Consider the following 17072-nt stretch of genomic DNA (forward strand, 5'->3'; position numbering starts at 1 on the left):
AGTCTCTGCTCAAGGTCTCATACCAAAACTCTGATAAGAAGAACTCTGTAACAGTGATTTTCCACTCCTTCCTCCCTTCACCCTCTCCTTTCATCTCATCTTAGGGTGGGGCTCTTCCTATCTGTAAAAGTGGGTGCTCAGAAAACTTTCTGTTATTTGCTGGCCGTTTGCCCTTCCTACAGGATGGAAGACCTTTTTTTTGTATTTCTTTTCATTTAGTTTATAATAAATCCTTTTTTATAAAATCATTGTAAATTTGCTGTGACACCTTTATTAAATATGATAAAAATTTTGACCATTCTTCTTCAAAATGTATAAAAATGTCATGAAATGTACAATCACATAGTTCAGAACAACAATAATGTTCTAAAATAATTATGATTTATAAGATAAAATAATATTCATTATTTAATTCATCCTTAATATTACACCGTCCTCCCAAAACACATCACCCCCCCCCCCCAGTTTGGGAACCACTGTGTTAGGAAACACATCCCCTTCAAAATAAAAGCCCAGTGTTTCTTTTGGTTTTGGAGTGAAACCTGAAGTCGTCTCACCTGACAACAGCGAATCCATTCCTGAGGTCAGAGGTCACGACCCCATCGACCAGCTGGAGGAGGGACCCCACAGCAGCCACGGCCACATCAAAGGACTCCTAAAACACAGACATGTTTCTCGCATTAACACTAAAACAAGTATTTGAGTAATAGATTTAAAGCTCTGAGGAAAGGAGAAGATAGGAATAGGTGGTGTATCACTTTAACTGGTCATCATTATAACTGGTGTCACTCTGTGTTTATCACATCAATAAAAACACACCTCAGATGAAGCTCCGCCTTTAGTCACTGTTTATACTTCACCAGTCACAGGATAACATGACGACCAGTCTGACTCCAACAGTGCTCAGTGTGTCACAGGATAAAGATAGTGGGAAACCTGTGGTCTGTGTCTCAGATGTTCTTACGTGGTGAAGGTAGACAGAGTCGTACGTCTCAGACAAAGTTTGGAGCTCTTTCGGTGTCATGGAGCGAGTCGTCCTCATAGTGTCAATGTGTTGCTTCCTGTAGAACAAACACATGGTTCTATGGTTCTGTGGTTCTATTTATTTATGTATTTATGAGTATGTGTGTGGAATGTATGGCACGCTGTATGCTACTGGGCACTTGATTTTCCCCTTCTGGGGATGAATAAATATATATCTATCTATGGATCTATGGTGGTTTCATGGTTCTGTGATTCTATGGTTCTATAGTTCTATTGTTTTGTGGTTCTGTGGTTCAATGGTTCTATAATTCTATGGTTCTGTTGTTCTGTAGTTTTATGGTTCTATAATTCTATGGTCTTGCGGTTCTATAGTTCTGATAGAATGAAGCAGGAGGAAAGACACTCACGAGTGAACCAGCAGCAGGTCGTCCATGTCGGCGTCACGAGGCTGAAAAACATCATCACATCATCACATGACCACAGGGACTATGACCACGCCCACTAAAGGTGAAGGTGGTGACCTTTGACCTCACCTCCACCCTGACGCAGTGAGACAGAAGCTGCTGTCGCTCTAGCTCCTCCATGATGGATGTGACCCGGGCCGGACACTCAGGGTGACTGAAACACACATCAGTCAGTAGAGAGGGAGCTCATGTGGTTCACAATTAATATTAGTGATGCATGAAATATTTACGGAGGAAAATGGCCCTATAGAGCATTTTCAGTTTTCCACAAAGAAACAGGATGTGATGACGTGAGCAAACACTCCGTAAATACACCTGAAGACTAAAGCCTCTCCTAAGCAGAGTTTGAGACGGAGCAGTCAGTGTGTTTTTTATATTTCTGTGTCACAGACACACTGTAGTCATGTGTAGTTACATCAACACTGACCTCTACACAACAGTCTGACACATGCTGAGCATCAATAGCATCTGGTTTCACAGTCAGTCAGTGCACGTTTCACAGAGATGCTCTTTATCACATCACGACTGTACTTGGTCCACGTTTTAAAGATCATTACATGGACAGAATTAAAATAAAACAGCGCGCACAAGAAATCATGCACGCTGACTGTCATCAACAACTTTTTTTTTTTTTTTAAGGATTTTTTGGGCTCTAGTGGCCTTTATATGACAGTTGCTTGACAGGAAGGGGAGAGCAGGGAATGACACGCAGCAAAGGGTCCCAAGCCGGGAATCGAACCTGGCTGCAGGTGAGGAACTACAGCCTCCATTTATGGGGCGGGCGCTCAACCCACTGAGCTAAACACCACCCCGTCATCAACAACTTTAATGTACTTTGTGTTAATGACATATTTCAGCAACTATAGGCCTGTACATTATTATTGTTTTTTAATGTATGAGTGAGTCAAGTCAAACATCTTATTTATTCTATTTTATATTGTGCATTGTTGGAATGTCAGCGCTAAATAAATATTTACATGCTTTTAATTGATTTATTCTTTGAAGCATTAATATTGATTTAAACAATTGCAATGTTTTAATTTCAGTGGTTAGTAACATTCAGAGATATAATAGTTTCTTTCCGTTTTCTGCCAAGAATGCATCCCTAATTATTACACTAATACTGGGATCTACAGACCAGGACAAAGTCAGTCCTGTCAGTAGTTCTGTCAGTTACCTGGGCTCCCACAGGTTGTGGTGCTGGGTGAAGATCTGTGAGTAAACCAGGCCTGTGGCTGAGGGCGCCGCCCTGCTGGACACATCCTATCAGTGATAAACCACAGTCAGAGGTCAGTAGTTCTTTACGGTCTGTCACTGATGGTGAACTACAGACTCACCAGCTTCTGTAATCGCACGCGAAGCTCCTCCTCCTCCCTACTACGCTCCATCCTCCCTCTACTCTTCACTTCCTGCAGACTGTGTCCTCCTCTTCCTCCTTTACCATCCATCCCTTTAACACTGCTGGTCTGAGACACACACAGACAACTGTTACACACAAACACACAGACAACTGTTACACACGCACACACACACGCACACGCACACAGACAACTGGTACACACGCACGACTGTAACACACACACACACGACTGTTATGCACACACACAGACAACTGTTACACACAAACACACAGACAACTGTAACACACGCACACACTACTGTCATGCACACACGACTGTTACGTGCACACACACAAACACAGACACACACACCCAGACAACTGTTACACACCCACGACTGTCACACACACGCAAACACACGACGGTTACGCACACACACACACAGACAACTGTTACACACGCACGACTATAACGCACACACAAACACACACGCACAACTGTTACGCGCGCACACACACACACACAGAGACGCTTGTTACGCACACAAACACACGACTGTTAGGACAACACAAACCACTGCTACAAAGTGCAGCTTATGTCAATTATTCACTGTCTTCTTTGCAGCGACACGCACACACACACACACAATGATTGAACGACAGTTGCAGGCTGTTAATAAATACACACCTAAAAAAACAACACAACACAGAAGAGAAGTGTCAGAAATGGGAGTAATGTAGCAGAAATGCATTAAAACCATCCGCCCATTCTGAGACACACACACAGACAACTGTTACACACCCACACACAGACACACCGACAACTCTTACACACGCACGACTGTAACACACAGACACAACAGTTACACACACAGACAACTGTTACAGACCCACACACACACACACACACAGACAACTCTTACACACGCAAGACTGTAACACACACAAACAACTGTTACACACACAAACAACTGTTACACACACTGACAACTGATACACACGCACGACTGTTACACACACACACAACTGTTACACACACATACAACTGTTACGCACACATACAACTGTTACGCACACACATGACTGTTACGCGCACATGCACAGACAACTGTTACACATGCACGAGTGTAACACACACACACACGATTGTTATGCACACACACAACTATTATACACACACGACTGTTATGCACACACACAACTGTCATCTTTGCAGCGACACATGCACACGCACGTACGCACACGCACAATGATTGAACAACAGTGGCAGGCTGTTAATATATACACACCTAAAAAAACAACACAACACAGAAGTGTCAGAAATGGGAGTAATGTAGCAAAAATGCATTAAAAGGAGCAAAAATATGGCAAAAAAAGTGTTGAAAATAGGTTAAAATATGCAAGTTTGATGGAGTTGTAGAAAAAGGGTCAAAATATGCGAAAATGGGCTAAAAAATATTCCTAGTTTCTTGAAGGCATCTAGCAACCCCCTCACAGTGTCTTGCGACCCCAAAGAGGGTCCTGACCCTAAGTTTGAAAACACCTGGTCTAAAGAACATTAGTGGGATGATTGGTTTCACTATGAGACTGTAGAATACACAACAACATCTACATAAACATTTAGCTCACAGCTGTGTGTGTGTGTGTGTGTGTGTGTGTGTGTGTGTGTGTGTGTGTGTGTGTGTGTGTGTGTGTGTGTGTGTGTGTACCTGAGGGGACCTCCTCCTCACAGACTTAGATCCTGATCCTGGATCTGATCCAGACTCCATGGCTAAAGAAACACAAACACACCTAAACAACAATAATAACACAATGATAACACATTTCTATAATAATGTGTGAAATAGAATTGAGTTTATTACGAATTGAGCTTGTACGATTTAAAATAAGTACATTGTAAATATTTCCCTTCTGTTTAATATAAAGCTATTAGCAGTTCATGAACAAAGACAAACAAACACTGATCAAATGCAGTGAAACTGAAACCAAATAAAGCTTCTGACCTGGTTTCTTTCTCTCAGCAGAACACAATAAGTTCACATCCCGAACAGAACCAGAACCAGAACCAGAACCAGAACCAGGAAACGGACAGGGGCGGATCCTCACTGAGCGCCAATGAACCGAACCCCTCAGCGGCGCTCACTGATGACGACACGGAGGGCGCGCCGCCTTCATGTGCCGTAAACACAGTTTCAGACAAAACTAAGATTGTATATGAGCCAAGGATGTGGAAGCTCTCCACTTCTGTTTATAATGGTTGCAGAGATGATCCATCCTGATTAAAATCTGTGAAATACTGGGTCTTGATGTAATGGAAAAACAGTTTTAAGTAGTCAATTTTAATTTAAAAGATTCAGATTACAGAAAATTATTTTATTTCTCAAAGGCTTCTGACCTGCATCTCAGTTTAAAGAAATGTGAATTATTGGTTTTAAAGGAGCAACCTCTGCCGTCAGTAAACAATATACAAATTAAGTAAGAAGTGAAGTGTCTGAAAACAAAATCATTCTAGAGAAACTAAATATTGTGGACAATGTTGACAACTGCAAATGAATGTTGAACAGATGGCTTCAAAGAGATATTTCAATTTTTGGTAGAATGTTACTGACTAAAATGGATTGTTTATCAAGGTTCATTTATCCTGCTTATTCCCTTTCTATTCTAGCAAAAATGGTTAAAGCAATAAATAGTTTGAACTTTAATTTAATTTGGAAAAATAAAATTCATTATACAGCAAAAAAGCAGATTTGTTCAAGTCCTATAAGAATGGAGGCGCTAATGCAATAGACTTTGATTTTATGAATGGGACGTTGAAGTTAAAGTAGTTAAAGCTTTGTATACTCAACAAACATTCTATTTGGCTCTATGTACCCAGCTTGATCTTTCAGAAATGACTGGACTTGAGTTTCTTCTGAAATGTGGTTATGAAATCAACAAGTTGCCAGTCAAACGCTCAGATTTTTATAAACAAGCTATTCTTTATTGGAAACTTATTTTCAAACACAATTTCACACCCCCTGGTCTCCCTGTGACACGTATGGGGTAATAGACCCCATTTATATATTGGTATGTGCCAATGATTCCGTATCACCAACTGTCGTAATATTTGACTCACAAATAAATGAGAAATCAACTTTTGTTTTTTGTTTTTTCAAATTGAAAATCGGGCTCCGAGCGTTGATGCGTCTACATCCATAGATTATAGCTACCAAATATCAGCCCCATCCGTTCATGAATAACAGAGGAGAAGTGATTTTAACTAGTGTACACAACAAGAAGAAGAAGAAGAAGAAGAAGAAGAAGAAGAAGAAGAAGAAGAAGTTCAGAAAGAAAGAAATTCAGAAAGAAAGAAATTCAGATCATTTGTATTTAAAAAAAATATAACCAGATTGTTAAGGCTATTCCACTATCACTTAAACATATGATGAAATAAGATATAATACATTCCAAAGTGATCCCTACATTAAGACAGCTTTATATTATTGATGTTGACTTCTGTAACCCTAATAATAACACATTTATTAGAAATACTTTTTTGAGTTCCTGTTCCACTAGCTCTGCTAAAGAGTTTACATCCTCAAAGATTTTAAAAATGACGAAAGAAAAAAGATTAGATGCAAATATTTAGTTAATTCAGTTTTGTTAATTTTTTTTATTTTTTTTTAAAGTTGAAAAAAAAAGTACAACCTTAAGAAGAAAAAAAAGTCTCTTAAGCCAATTAAGAACAAATAAATAGATTTAATAAATGTTTGATACCCATGCAGAGGTATTCAACAGTTAAGCTGCTACTAATATTAATTCACCTAAAACAAAAAAATACACAATAACACAATTATTTTTATCCATTTCACAAATCATTAAGATTAAGCTTTGGTTTTGAAAGTAATAAAATGACATTCAGAACACGTCTTAATTACAGGCTCTCAAACGCAACAATTATGGAACTTTTTTTTTTGATTGGTTAAAAAAGAAAAATCCAGAAACTACTAATTTAGACCATGGGTTCTCAAACTTGGGGTCAGGACTTCATTTGGGGTCACAAGACACTGGGAGGGGGTTGCCTAATGCCTTCAAGAAACAATTAATTTTATTTATTTATTTTATTTTTAACAATTTGAGCCCATTTTGCTTATTTTTGGAGACATTTATATGGGAACATTTTTTAAGTGTGCACGGTGGGCATACTAGTCATACTCAACTGTCCCATGATGCATTGCGAGCGGAACGTAAAATGGTCCTGGGACCAGTGTCTACCGGAGCATATATGCGCATGCGCACTACTGGAAAATGAATTTTTGCTTAAAAAAAAATTGTTTTGTTTATTTTTGTTTTTCAAGTGAACGGACACGTGTTTTATTAGTTTACTGAAGTAGGAGTTTTTTTTTAACTCTTTTTTAAATAAGGCTCTTATTTTGAAGTCAACAGGAAGTTTAGTCAGTAGCCCAATGGAGGGTCTCTGAAAATGTGTGAATTGTGTGAATGAAATGTGTTTACGTGAGTTTTATGGATGAAATGAGCACATGTTGATATTCTACTTGGTCACTTCAAATGTTTTCAGAACTTTCAAAGTAAAGGTGGAGAATCAACAGAGATATTTAGCCTCAGTGTGAACAAGGTTTTTGTTGTCAGTTCCAAATGCATCTTGGGAAACTTGGAAGTATACTTCAGTGGGAACGCTCATCATCCTAATCATACTATAGTATATAGTAGACAGTATAGAGTCTGTAGTGTGTAGTTCATTCATGAAACATTTATTACACAAACTATATTGTTGTTGTGTCTCCTCTTGCTTCTCCTTGGTCCGTCGTGATTGGCTAGTGGATCTGATGAAGGTCCGATTAATAAAAACTCCCACATAGAAAAACATCAGCAGCTTTATTAACATGTGGAACAACAACAATACGACATGTTTAAAAACACTTAACTGTTCAATAATCAATGAGTGAAAAATAAAGGTGTGAGCGTGTTTCCGCTCCGTCTCCTGCTAACGTTCTTTGAGCGATCGCAGGTCGGTGGTGACCGGGTCGTGTTGGATGGTTTGATGAAGCATCAGCGCCAAGAGCCCGGCTCGGTTGGTCATAGCCGTCCTCAGGTTCCTCTCCTGCTCAAACAGCTCGTCCAGTTTGTACCACTGAGAGAGACAGACAGGTGGTTAGGGGATGGACAGGAGGTTAGGGGACGGACAGGAGGTTACGGGGTGGACAGGGGGTTAGGGGACAAACAGGAGGTTAGGGGACGGACAGGCGGTTAGGGAACAAACAGGCGGTTAGGGAACAAACAGGCGGTTAGGGGACGGACAGGAGGGTACGGGGTGGACAGGAGGTTAGGGGACAAACAGGAGGTTAGAAGACAGACAGGGGGTCAGGGAACAAACAGGGGATTAAGGGACAGACAGGTGGTTAGGGGACGGACAGGAGGTTAGGGGATAAACAGGCGGTTAGGGACGGACAGGGGTGATGAGGTCTTACCACTCTGACCCGCTCCAGGTCCACCTCGGCCCGGCGGAGCTTCTCCCAACAGTAGTGTTTGTTACATTTCCTCTTAGAGACACGGCAGAACTCCCCGGTGGGTTCGAACACGTCTCTGACCAATGGACACCCGCACACCTCATCAGCTGGGATCTGAACGGATACGAAAGGATCGGAGTCAAAGCCAGGTCCAGGTCCAGGTCCAGGTCCAGCACAACCAAACGAAGATTAAAGGAAAACAAGAAAATGTATTTCAGAACCCAATCCCCGGTCCTACCTTTGGATCCCTCGAGTGTTCTGGACAGAGAACCTGTAGACGTTTGCAGTAGGTTTTACTGTGAGGATTGTAGACGTCACAGAACAGCCTGGTGGCTCTGAGGAACGGACACAAAGGGACAGGTGTAGGGATGTGAACCGAACTCTGTACTTTTTTTAGGCATCGACTGAATTCCTTCGTTAATACCTGGTACCGATTCACGTAAAATCAAAAGATTCCATGTTTCGGTACCTAAACGCATCATTGAGACTGTGAGGGAGTGAAAAAAAAGTCTGGCTCTATTTTCTAAAATGTGCTGCAGATCGAGCACCTGCAACCCCCCACCCCCCAAGCAATGAACAAAAACTCAGTTGTAAAAATTATAAATAACTTAATTTTTGTCGTTTGCACACAGGTTTTTGCCTCTGTGCACAAATGCAACCCTAACCCTACCACTGAGTACTGATACTGATTCACAGGTACTGAGTAGTGATTTAAATGTGAGGTTCCCATCCCTAGACAGACGGTGGGTTTCTTACCCTTCGATGCGTGTTGGATACATGGAACCAAAGGACGTCTGACTCTCGTACTGTTGAACAGAAACACAGCAGGTGCTGTTACTGTCGGACTGGTGATCATGTTATCTGGTGACTGTGTATGAATGCAGAGCTTCATGTGAAGTATTAAAGCGTCACTAATTACAATGATCACCACATTAGTTGGAACACCAGCACTAAACCAGTTCTCACACATTTACATTGTTCTTTAGTTAGTTTAGTCATTTATTTAGGTTCTAGTTTCAGAAAGATAAAAACTATGAGAATGATCAGAGGATAACACAAAAGTATTAAACTGGATGTGGACATTTGTTACTTATGCAAAACAAATTTAGAAACAACAAAACATTCATTTTATCGTAAAATCTATATGGAAATCTCTCTATGATTTGTTGTTTTCTAATCATATGAACATTGATTTCTGGTCATTTCAAAATATTCAATTTGGCATCTTCCTTCAAAATAAAAAACATACATTTTGTATCAATAATTTAATTATAATAACAAAATATTATATACACAAATACAGATATGCTAAATGCCCCCCTTCATGGTCTGCTTTAAAAGCGGAGATTTTATTGTTTTAAAGATTCCTAGATAAGATTGAAAATGTCCATGACAGAAAATTATATCATTTGATATTTAGATTTTTTTTTTTAAATACCCCTTGTACAATGTTCTTATTTTATTTTTACTTATATTTTCCTTTTGTGTGCTCTTTCTTATGTCGTTTTGGTAGTTGAACTGTTTTTGGTGGTGTATTTAGTTCATGTTTGTATCTGCTGTGCATTGATGTATAACTGAGGAAGTTGTTGCAACAGATTAGATCAGACGATAACATTGTATTAGGATTGCGCCCCCTTCAGACTGACCTTAGCGTAGCATCTCTCCATATGTCTCAGCGCCACCTTAGGGTTAACAGGATGACTGCAGGAGACGCAGAAGATCTGGAGGTCGGTGTCGTCACCGTCGCCCTCGGCAACCTGCACAGACGAGCCCGTTAGACCAGAACCTCCAACAGGTCAAAGGTCAAAGTGTGTGAGCGCGTCTCACCTCCTCGTGCTGCTGCACCTGCTGCAGTTTAGCGTTAGAAATGATTCCCTCCAGCTCATGGAAACGTTTCTCCATCAGAGTGAGGCGGAGCCGAGCAGCCTGCTGCTCCTTCCTGATTCGTTCCAGCTGTCTCCGCCCCATTTCCTCAGCCACACACGGACTCTGCTGCCACTGCTGGATCCTCTGAGGGACGATCTCATAGATACGACTGGACACATAGAAACATACACACATAAATCAGTGTCACCAGTATAAACCATGCTGTGATTGGTCAGAGGCTGTGATTGGTCAGAACTCACTTAGCTGCTAGCTTCATGCCACAGTTGTCTGAGCAGTACTTAGAGCTGTTTCTCGCAGGCTCGACGCAGCCTGGACCCAAACACTGCCTTATGGCTCCGCCCCCATCCTTAGCCCCGCCCTCTACTGCTCGCTCGCTGTGCCGCACACGTTCCCGGTGCCGCTGCTTGACTTTGTGGCGCCGTGGCTTCACGTCCTCTGTGGGAGGAGCCAACTTCTTCTTCTCTGGCTTCTTTTCTCGTCTTTTCACATGTTTCACCTTCACCGCTTTCTTCCTCAGCGCGTCCGGCTCCTCTTCCTCTTCCTCGCTGCGCCACACCTGGAACACAAAGCTGAGTCAGCGTTTCTTCCTTTTGCCACAAAGCTGAGTCAGAGTTTCTCCCTCTCGTTACAAAGCTGAGTCAGCATTTCTTCCTCTCGTTACAAAGCTGAGTCAGCGTTTCTCCCTCTCGTTACAAAGCTGACTCAAAGTTTTTCCTTCTCGTTACAAAGCTGAATCAGCGTTTCTCCCTCTCGTCATAAAGCTGAGTCAGCATTGCACTCACCAGGTCTTTGTAGCCCGCTGCTTTGTACTGCTCGTACAGCTCCAGCTCACTCTCACTGAACACCTCCTCCTCGTCATCATCCTCCTCCTCATCATCATCATCCAGATAAAGCCCCGCCCCCCTTTTACACCGACTCCGACTCCTGCTGCCAATCATTTCCTCGTCTTTGACTCGCAGCATCTTCTGCTCACACAGACAGGATGAGGAACAAGAAGTAGATCAGGAAGTGGAACAGGAAGTACACACACGTATATCCTGAAGCACTTTCACTTTACATTGTTTTCATGTTTGAACTGATGTGGTTACACAACACAAAACAACACAAAAGCAAAGCGAAAAAAAACCCACAAAATGACTCACACAACAGCAGAAACACACAAAATTCCTCCAAAAAAACATACAGGGTTTTAAATTGCACAAGACTAAAATAACAACAAAACAAGAACTATGATTCTAGATCACAAAATGACAACAAAAATACACAAAATCACTCAAATAAATGCACACAACGACCTTTCATTTATCAACCTTGCGTGTAAACGTGTGTAAATGTGAGTTGACATTGTGTGGTAGAACAGAACTAACGTGTGATTTATAAACATTAGTATCTGACTAATCACAGCGTGCAAATGATCAGGTGTTGATAAATGTGGCTGAATTCGATCGTCACTAACATGTTACGTCCGCCTGTTTCTGAGGCCCCGCCCACTGAGGTCAAACAAAAAAATAAACTTTTCCAATACAAAAATCATCATCGTCACATCTGAGGAGCAAAACAAATATGAACGTGAGAAAACTGGAATTAAAGGAACTGATTTAAACGCTCTGTGGAAGAGGATCAACTACTGAGCAGGTGAAGTCTGCCCCCCTGTGTGCAGTGAGAGCAACTTCACAATAAGTTGTAATGGCTGTATATCAGCCTCAGTCTACACGCTTTAGGCAAAAAATATCACATTAAAAGAAATTAATGATTGAAACACTTAAAAAAGCATGTTGTCCATTGTCTAAGTTTATTTTGCTTTTAACCATATTTCAGATATAATTTATTATGTTTTAATAATGTGTTTAGATCTATTCTGAATGTGTTTCTGGGGTCAGTATATCTACACCAGATCAGACCTGATGTTAGATCTGAATGTAGCGTATGATCACGTTACTATTGATAAATACTGAAGTTTGGTGAAGTTAATCGAACACACGTTGTACGCCCAGATCTAAACCCACCAACGTACGATAAATGAGGGTCTACGACTCACAAAACAAACAATAACCCAGACATAGGCAACTGGTGGCCCGGGGGAAACATGCGGCCCTGGGTTTAATTTTAAATTTAAATTTTAACGAAACAAAATTGTAATTCATAAAGTTGGAAGTTATATGAAGTGCAACATAACACACAAAACTCCACAAACACAGAAAACGACAGCAAAACTCACTAAATATCAACAGAGGTACACAAAATGACTACAAAAACAAAAAAAAACACACAAAATGCCAAAGAAATTAAAAAAAAATGTACAAAATGACAAAAAACAAAACACAAAAAAGCAACAAATATTTGTCATATTGACAAAATGAATTCAAAATGACTACAAAGACAAAATATTTTGTTGTTTCCTGTATTCAATCTCAGATCTGTCATTATTCTAAATGCTGACATAAATGTTGATAATGTGGCCCTCGGATCAGACAATCACATTTTTGTGGCCCCCGCTGTGACAGAAGGCGCCCATCTCTGCTATAGCCCATAAAATGAGAGAAAAAGAGAAAACACAAAAACTCCTGTTTCCTGTGTTAAATATGATTGGTCATTAACGTTGATCCCTTGACCCTGATGCGGCTCCGCCCACTGTGATGTTGTGTTGTCACACGTACCCGCGCTCTCAGCTCACACTGCCGTGTGCGACACTTCTGTCTGATTTTACTCGGCCCGCCGAACTTCTTCATGTCTTTACAGAAATCACACTGACCGCAGTCTTCAGTCCTCAGACACGCCACGCACTCACCGCACATACGGGCCGAACGCTTGATCTGAGACACACACGCACACGCACACGCGCGCACACACACACACACACACACACACACACACACACACACACACACACGTCAAAGGAGGAAACGTTTTTTCCATTTAAATAAAAAATCATATAAACTGACGTTGGCCTGCGAGCTCTGCCTCTGGTCCATCATGTGGGCTTGGGGGGAGGAGCCTCCTTCGCCATCAGTCTTGTATTCACTCTGTAGCTCCGCCTTCTTCCCGTCTTTGGGTTTCTTTGAGCGGTATTTAATCTCCAGCATCGGGTTTTTGTCTGAACATGCAGGAAATGAAACAACAACAATGTGGTGGGAGGGTTCTATTGTTATAGATCTATAGTGTCTAGGTTCACACAAACACGTCCTCGTGACCCGTTTTGGAAAAATTGCTGTAATTTATCAAGATTGTTGACGATTTATAATTTATTGGTTAGTTATTTTAGATGTCACATTTGGATTTAACATTTAACATTTAAGTTTAGATTTAACAATTGGATTAAACATTAAACATTTAAATTCAGATTTAGATATATCATTTAACATTTAGATATAAACTTAACATTTAGACTTGATATTTAGATTTAGATTTAACATTTAGATTTAACAATTGGATCAAATATTTAACATTTAGATTTAATATTTTAAATGTTATTAAATATTTAACATTTATATCTGACATTTAAAACTGGATTAAATATTTAACATTTAGATTTAGACTTAACATTAAAATTTAATTTAGATTTAACATTTGGATTTAGATTTAACATTTACATTTAATATATAGAATTAGATTAAATATTTAACATTTAGATTTAATAATTACGATCAGATTTAAATTTAACATTTAGATTCAGACTTAACATTTAGATTTAGATTTTAGATTTAGATTAACAATTGGATTAAATATTTAACATCTAGATTTAACTTTTAACAATTAGAGTTAACATATAGATTTAGATTGCACATTTAGATTTAGATTTAACAATTAGATTAAATACTTCACATCTACATTTAGAATTAAATTCGATATTTAACATTTAGAGTTAACATTTAATATTTAACATTAGATTAAAAATGTAACAATTGGAGTTAACAGATAGATTTAGATTTAACATTTATATTTAGATTCAATATTTGACAAACATGCAGTTCACTCTTTGACCAGCAGGGGGCAGATACATGGTGTGGCAGTGGTGGACTGAACCCTAACCGCTCCCCGGGCATCGCTAAAATGGCCGCCCACTGCTGCCCCTTGAGGACAAAGCGTGAACTGCAGATAAAACTCCCAACGTGGATTAATGAAGAACACATTCTGTTATTGATTATAAATATGCAGTATGCTGTTTAACCATTAGGGGGCGTGTCTCACCTCTACAGGAAACGCAGTACCAAACTCGAATGGTTTTCGCCGTTTTCTCCGACACTCCGATGCAGTTTCCGTGGAACCACTCAGTGCAGCAGTCACAGCCTCTGATAAATACACAGTGTTTGTTTGTGTGTGTGTGTGTGTGTGTGTGTGTGTGTGTGTGTGTACTCACATCATGAAGCAGTTGATGTCAGGTTTCCTGCAAACGCAGTAGACGGGGCCTGCTGGGGTTTCCATGGTAACGTGGTCTCCTCCCGCTCTAGCTCCTCCCTCCCCACGTTGCTCCACCTCCACCGCTCCCTCTGCATCCTCTGGGGGGCGCTGAGCTCCAGTGACCTCCTCAGACTGTCAACAAACAAACAAACAAAGTCTTAAGGCTCATTTATCTAACAATTCAAACGCGATGATACTTCACGCAATCGTTGAAGTTTCTCTGAGTGAAAAGTGTCTAAAGTGTTTGATCAGCTGACTGTAAAGTTTGGAGGAGGAGCTTCAGCTTCCAAGACATTTTGGACAGTTTCATGCTCCCAACTTAGTGGGAACAGTTTGCCGTGGCTCCTTTCATTAATGTTGAAGAAGTGGCCACGCCCCCCTCCACAGAGTCTTGCCCTGAATACCTGTGGGATGGATCAGAGGGAAACTGGGAACCAGGCCTTCTCATCCTACATTAGTGCCTGACCTCACTATTGAGCAAACACACACCTAAACTTTGTGTAAGTGTTCATAGAAGAGTTAGAGCTATAAAGAGTAGAACAACATCATAATGAATCCTACGGGATGTTCACTCAAGTTCATACATGACACGTGTGAAGTAATAATGTAAAATGTGTGTGTACATGTGTGTCCTATCTGAGCTTTTATTTTGGTACTTCCGGTGAATTTGCATATTAGCTAAATATTTAGTTTTACCTGTGACATTTATATTTAATATTTAACATTTATATTTATTATTTAACATTTAAATGTATTATTTAACATTTCAATTTAGATTTAACTTTAAACATTTTGATTTAGATTTAATATTTAACATTTAGATTTAAAACTGCACTACCTGAACCTTGAACCATGACAGTGGAGCATGGCTGAATTTGATTCGTAAATCCCGCCCCTCACTCGTATAATCCCTCCCAGTCTCCTCCTCTCGAAGTAGACGAAGTCGTGCACGAGCGCTGTACGTACCGCGTCTTTTTTTTCTTCCTCTGATTTTCTCTTTTTGGGTTTTTTAGCAGTATACGCAGTAACAGGAAGCGCAGGTATAGCGATCTTTCCTGGTGGGTGTTTGGCAGCCATGCTTTACTGAAAACATGTTAGCACCGTGCACGTGCTTCACTATACATCGTGGCAGCCAATGAGAAGGCTGGAGGGGGTGACCGCCAAGATTTTGTCTTCCGGGGTTTTATTAATAAAATACTTAATTATAAGTCAGAGACAGCACACAGACGTACGATTTTTTTCAGAAATGATTACTTTTACTTTATACTATATGATGCTAATAAGAATTTTTTTTTTAAATTGAAGAAAATAATTTGAGTACCCCAGCTTTAACTTTTAATATTTAGATTTAACATGTATATTTAAAGTCAACATTTAGATTTAAATATAATATTTGAATTTCACATTTAGATTTAAATATAAAATGTAGATTTACCATTTAGATTTAAATATAATATTTAACATTTAGATTTAGATTCAAAATTTAGATTTCGATTTAACATTGACATTGACATTGTAGTTTCACAAGAAAAGTAAATATAACAAATTTCACAAATATTGCTGTAAATCTGGTGAAAAGTCATGTAAAAAATGGTTTGTTGCAAAATGTTTGTAAAGCTGCAGTTTATTTTTGCATGTGCAACTTTACACTATACATAGATAAAATCTGTTTAATATCATTTATAATTTCTATTGTTGCTATTTTTACGATAATTGTTATTTTGAATCCTACTTTGTTTTCTCATTTACTCTAAGCATTATGTATTCTTTATTATATTGGATAATAATAATAATTCTTATTATTACAATTATAATAATGACGATGATGAGAGTGTTTGTCAAACAGTGTTTCCAATACATTTATCAAAAACAACAACAAAACATTGCTTTATTTTTTTATGTGAATCCGCTTCATTTAAAAGTGTAATTATAAACTACAACAAAGGTAAGGTAACACTAACACAGAATCTTGTAATGTGAGGGAAAACAAGCCTTAAATGTTATTTTATTGATCAGTGGTTGTGATGAGGATCCGTTAGATTAAACATCATCAAACACTCACCATCTCACATCTGTGAAGCTCCAGGACCAAAAACTGCTCCGCTCACATCCACAAACACTCACAACGGCCCAAACGTTCCATGTTTCCACTGCGTTTCTCACATTTTTAACCGTAAATATGAGAAATCTTTTGTTTCTGATCCGTTTTTTCCAGATTTTCCTTCAGTTTAAACAGAAACAGACACGGTTCGTCGCCCCCTGGTGGAGAGGAGGAGGTACTGCAGTGGATTAAAAACACATAAATGGACAAAAATGATCGAATAAATAAATAAAATAAAAATGTACTGTCAGAAAAGGAAGAAGATAGTGCTTTAAGTGTCTATCAGGGTTTAACAAGAAAACAAAACTATAATTAATTAAATATAATAAACTTCAATACATTTGAAAATACAATTACAAAGAGTTCATTAGTGGATATAACTATTCAATAAT

The 17072-nt window shown here is 39.4% G+C and overlaps 2 protein-coding genes across 4 annotated transcripts in view; both read right to left on the minus strand.

Annotated features, from left to right (window-relative positions):
* The window catches only part of LOC114466590 (histone deacetylase 6-like), a 17561-nt gene extending 12629 nt beyond the window's left edge, over positions 1 to 4932 (minus strand). The window contains exons 1-8 of one of the 2 annotated variants that reach the window (XM_028452143.1): positions 4791 to 4932; positions 4497 to 4578; positions 2786 to 2914; positions 2626 to 2711; positions 1518 to 1602; positions 1392 to 1432; positions 965 to 1061; positions 558 to 655 (exon numbers count right to left, since the gene is read on the minus strand). In XM_028452143.1, the coding sequence (XP_028307944.1) occupies positions 558 to 655; positions 965 to 1061; positions 1392 to 1432; positions 1518 to 1602; positions 2626 to 2711; positions 2786 to 2914; positions 4497 to 4556 (596 nt within the window). In that variant the 5' untranslated portion in view covers positions 4557 to 4578; positions 4791 to 4932. The remainder of the gene's footprint in view (positions 1 to 557; positions 656 to 964; positions 1062 to 1391; positions 1433 to 1517; positions 1603 to 2625; positions 2712 to 2785; positions 2915 to 4496; positions 4579 to 4790) is intronic. The other variant, XM_028452142.1, reaches the window with a different exon arrangement.
* Positions 4933 to 7645: 2713 nt separating this feature from the next.
* LOC114466600 (CXXC-type zinc finger protein 1-like) lies at positions 7646 to 16807 on the minus strand. Of its 2 annotated transcripts, XM_028452172.1 has the most exons (13): positions 16642 to 16807; positions 14539 to 14711; positions 14370 to 14470; positions 13124 to 13275; positions 12839 to 12994; positions 10964 to 11146; positions 10421 to 10737; positions 10122 to 10329; positions 9941 to 10051; positions 9051 to 9100; positions 8533 to 8629; positions 8256 to 8408; positions 7646 to 7918 (listed from the first exon to the last, which is right to left on the minus strand). In XM_028452172.1, the coding sequence occupies exons 1-13, from the start codon at positions 16642 to 16644 to the stop codon at positions 7772 to 7774; spliced, it is 1851 nt and encodes a 616-aa protein (XP_028307973.1). In that variant the 5' UTR covers positions 16645 to 16807; the 3' UTR covers positions 7646 to 7771. The 2 variants fall into 2 exon arrangements, with proteins under 2 accessions (XP_028307973.1, XP_028307975.1); XM_028452174.1 differs by lacking the exon at positions 12839 to 12994.
* Between the last annotated feature and the right edge of the window lie 265 nt (positions 16808 to 17072).

This window comes from Gouania willdenowi, chromosome 7 (genome assembly GCF_900634775.1).
Source record: "Gouania willdenowi chromosome 7, fGouWil2.1, whole genome shotgun sequence".
Taxonomy (NCBI): domain Eukaryota; kingdom Metazoa; phylum Chordata; class Actinopteri; order Blenniiformes; family Gobiesocidae; genus Gouania; species Gouania willdenowi.

Coding starts and splice junctions, on each gene's coding strand:
- LOC114466600 (XM_028452172.1), bottom strand. Junction 9,101..9,940: donor TGGAGAGATGCTACGCTAAG/GTCAGTCTGAAG, acceptor TCTGTTCAACAG/TACGAGAGTCAGACGTCCTT. Junction 7,919..8,255: donor ACCTGGAGCGGGTCAGAGTG/GTAAGACCTCAT, acceptor TGTCTCTCTCAG/TGGTACAAACTGGACGAGCT.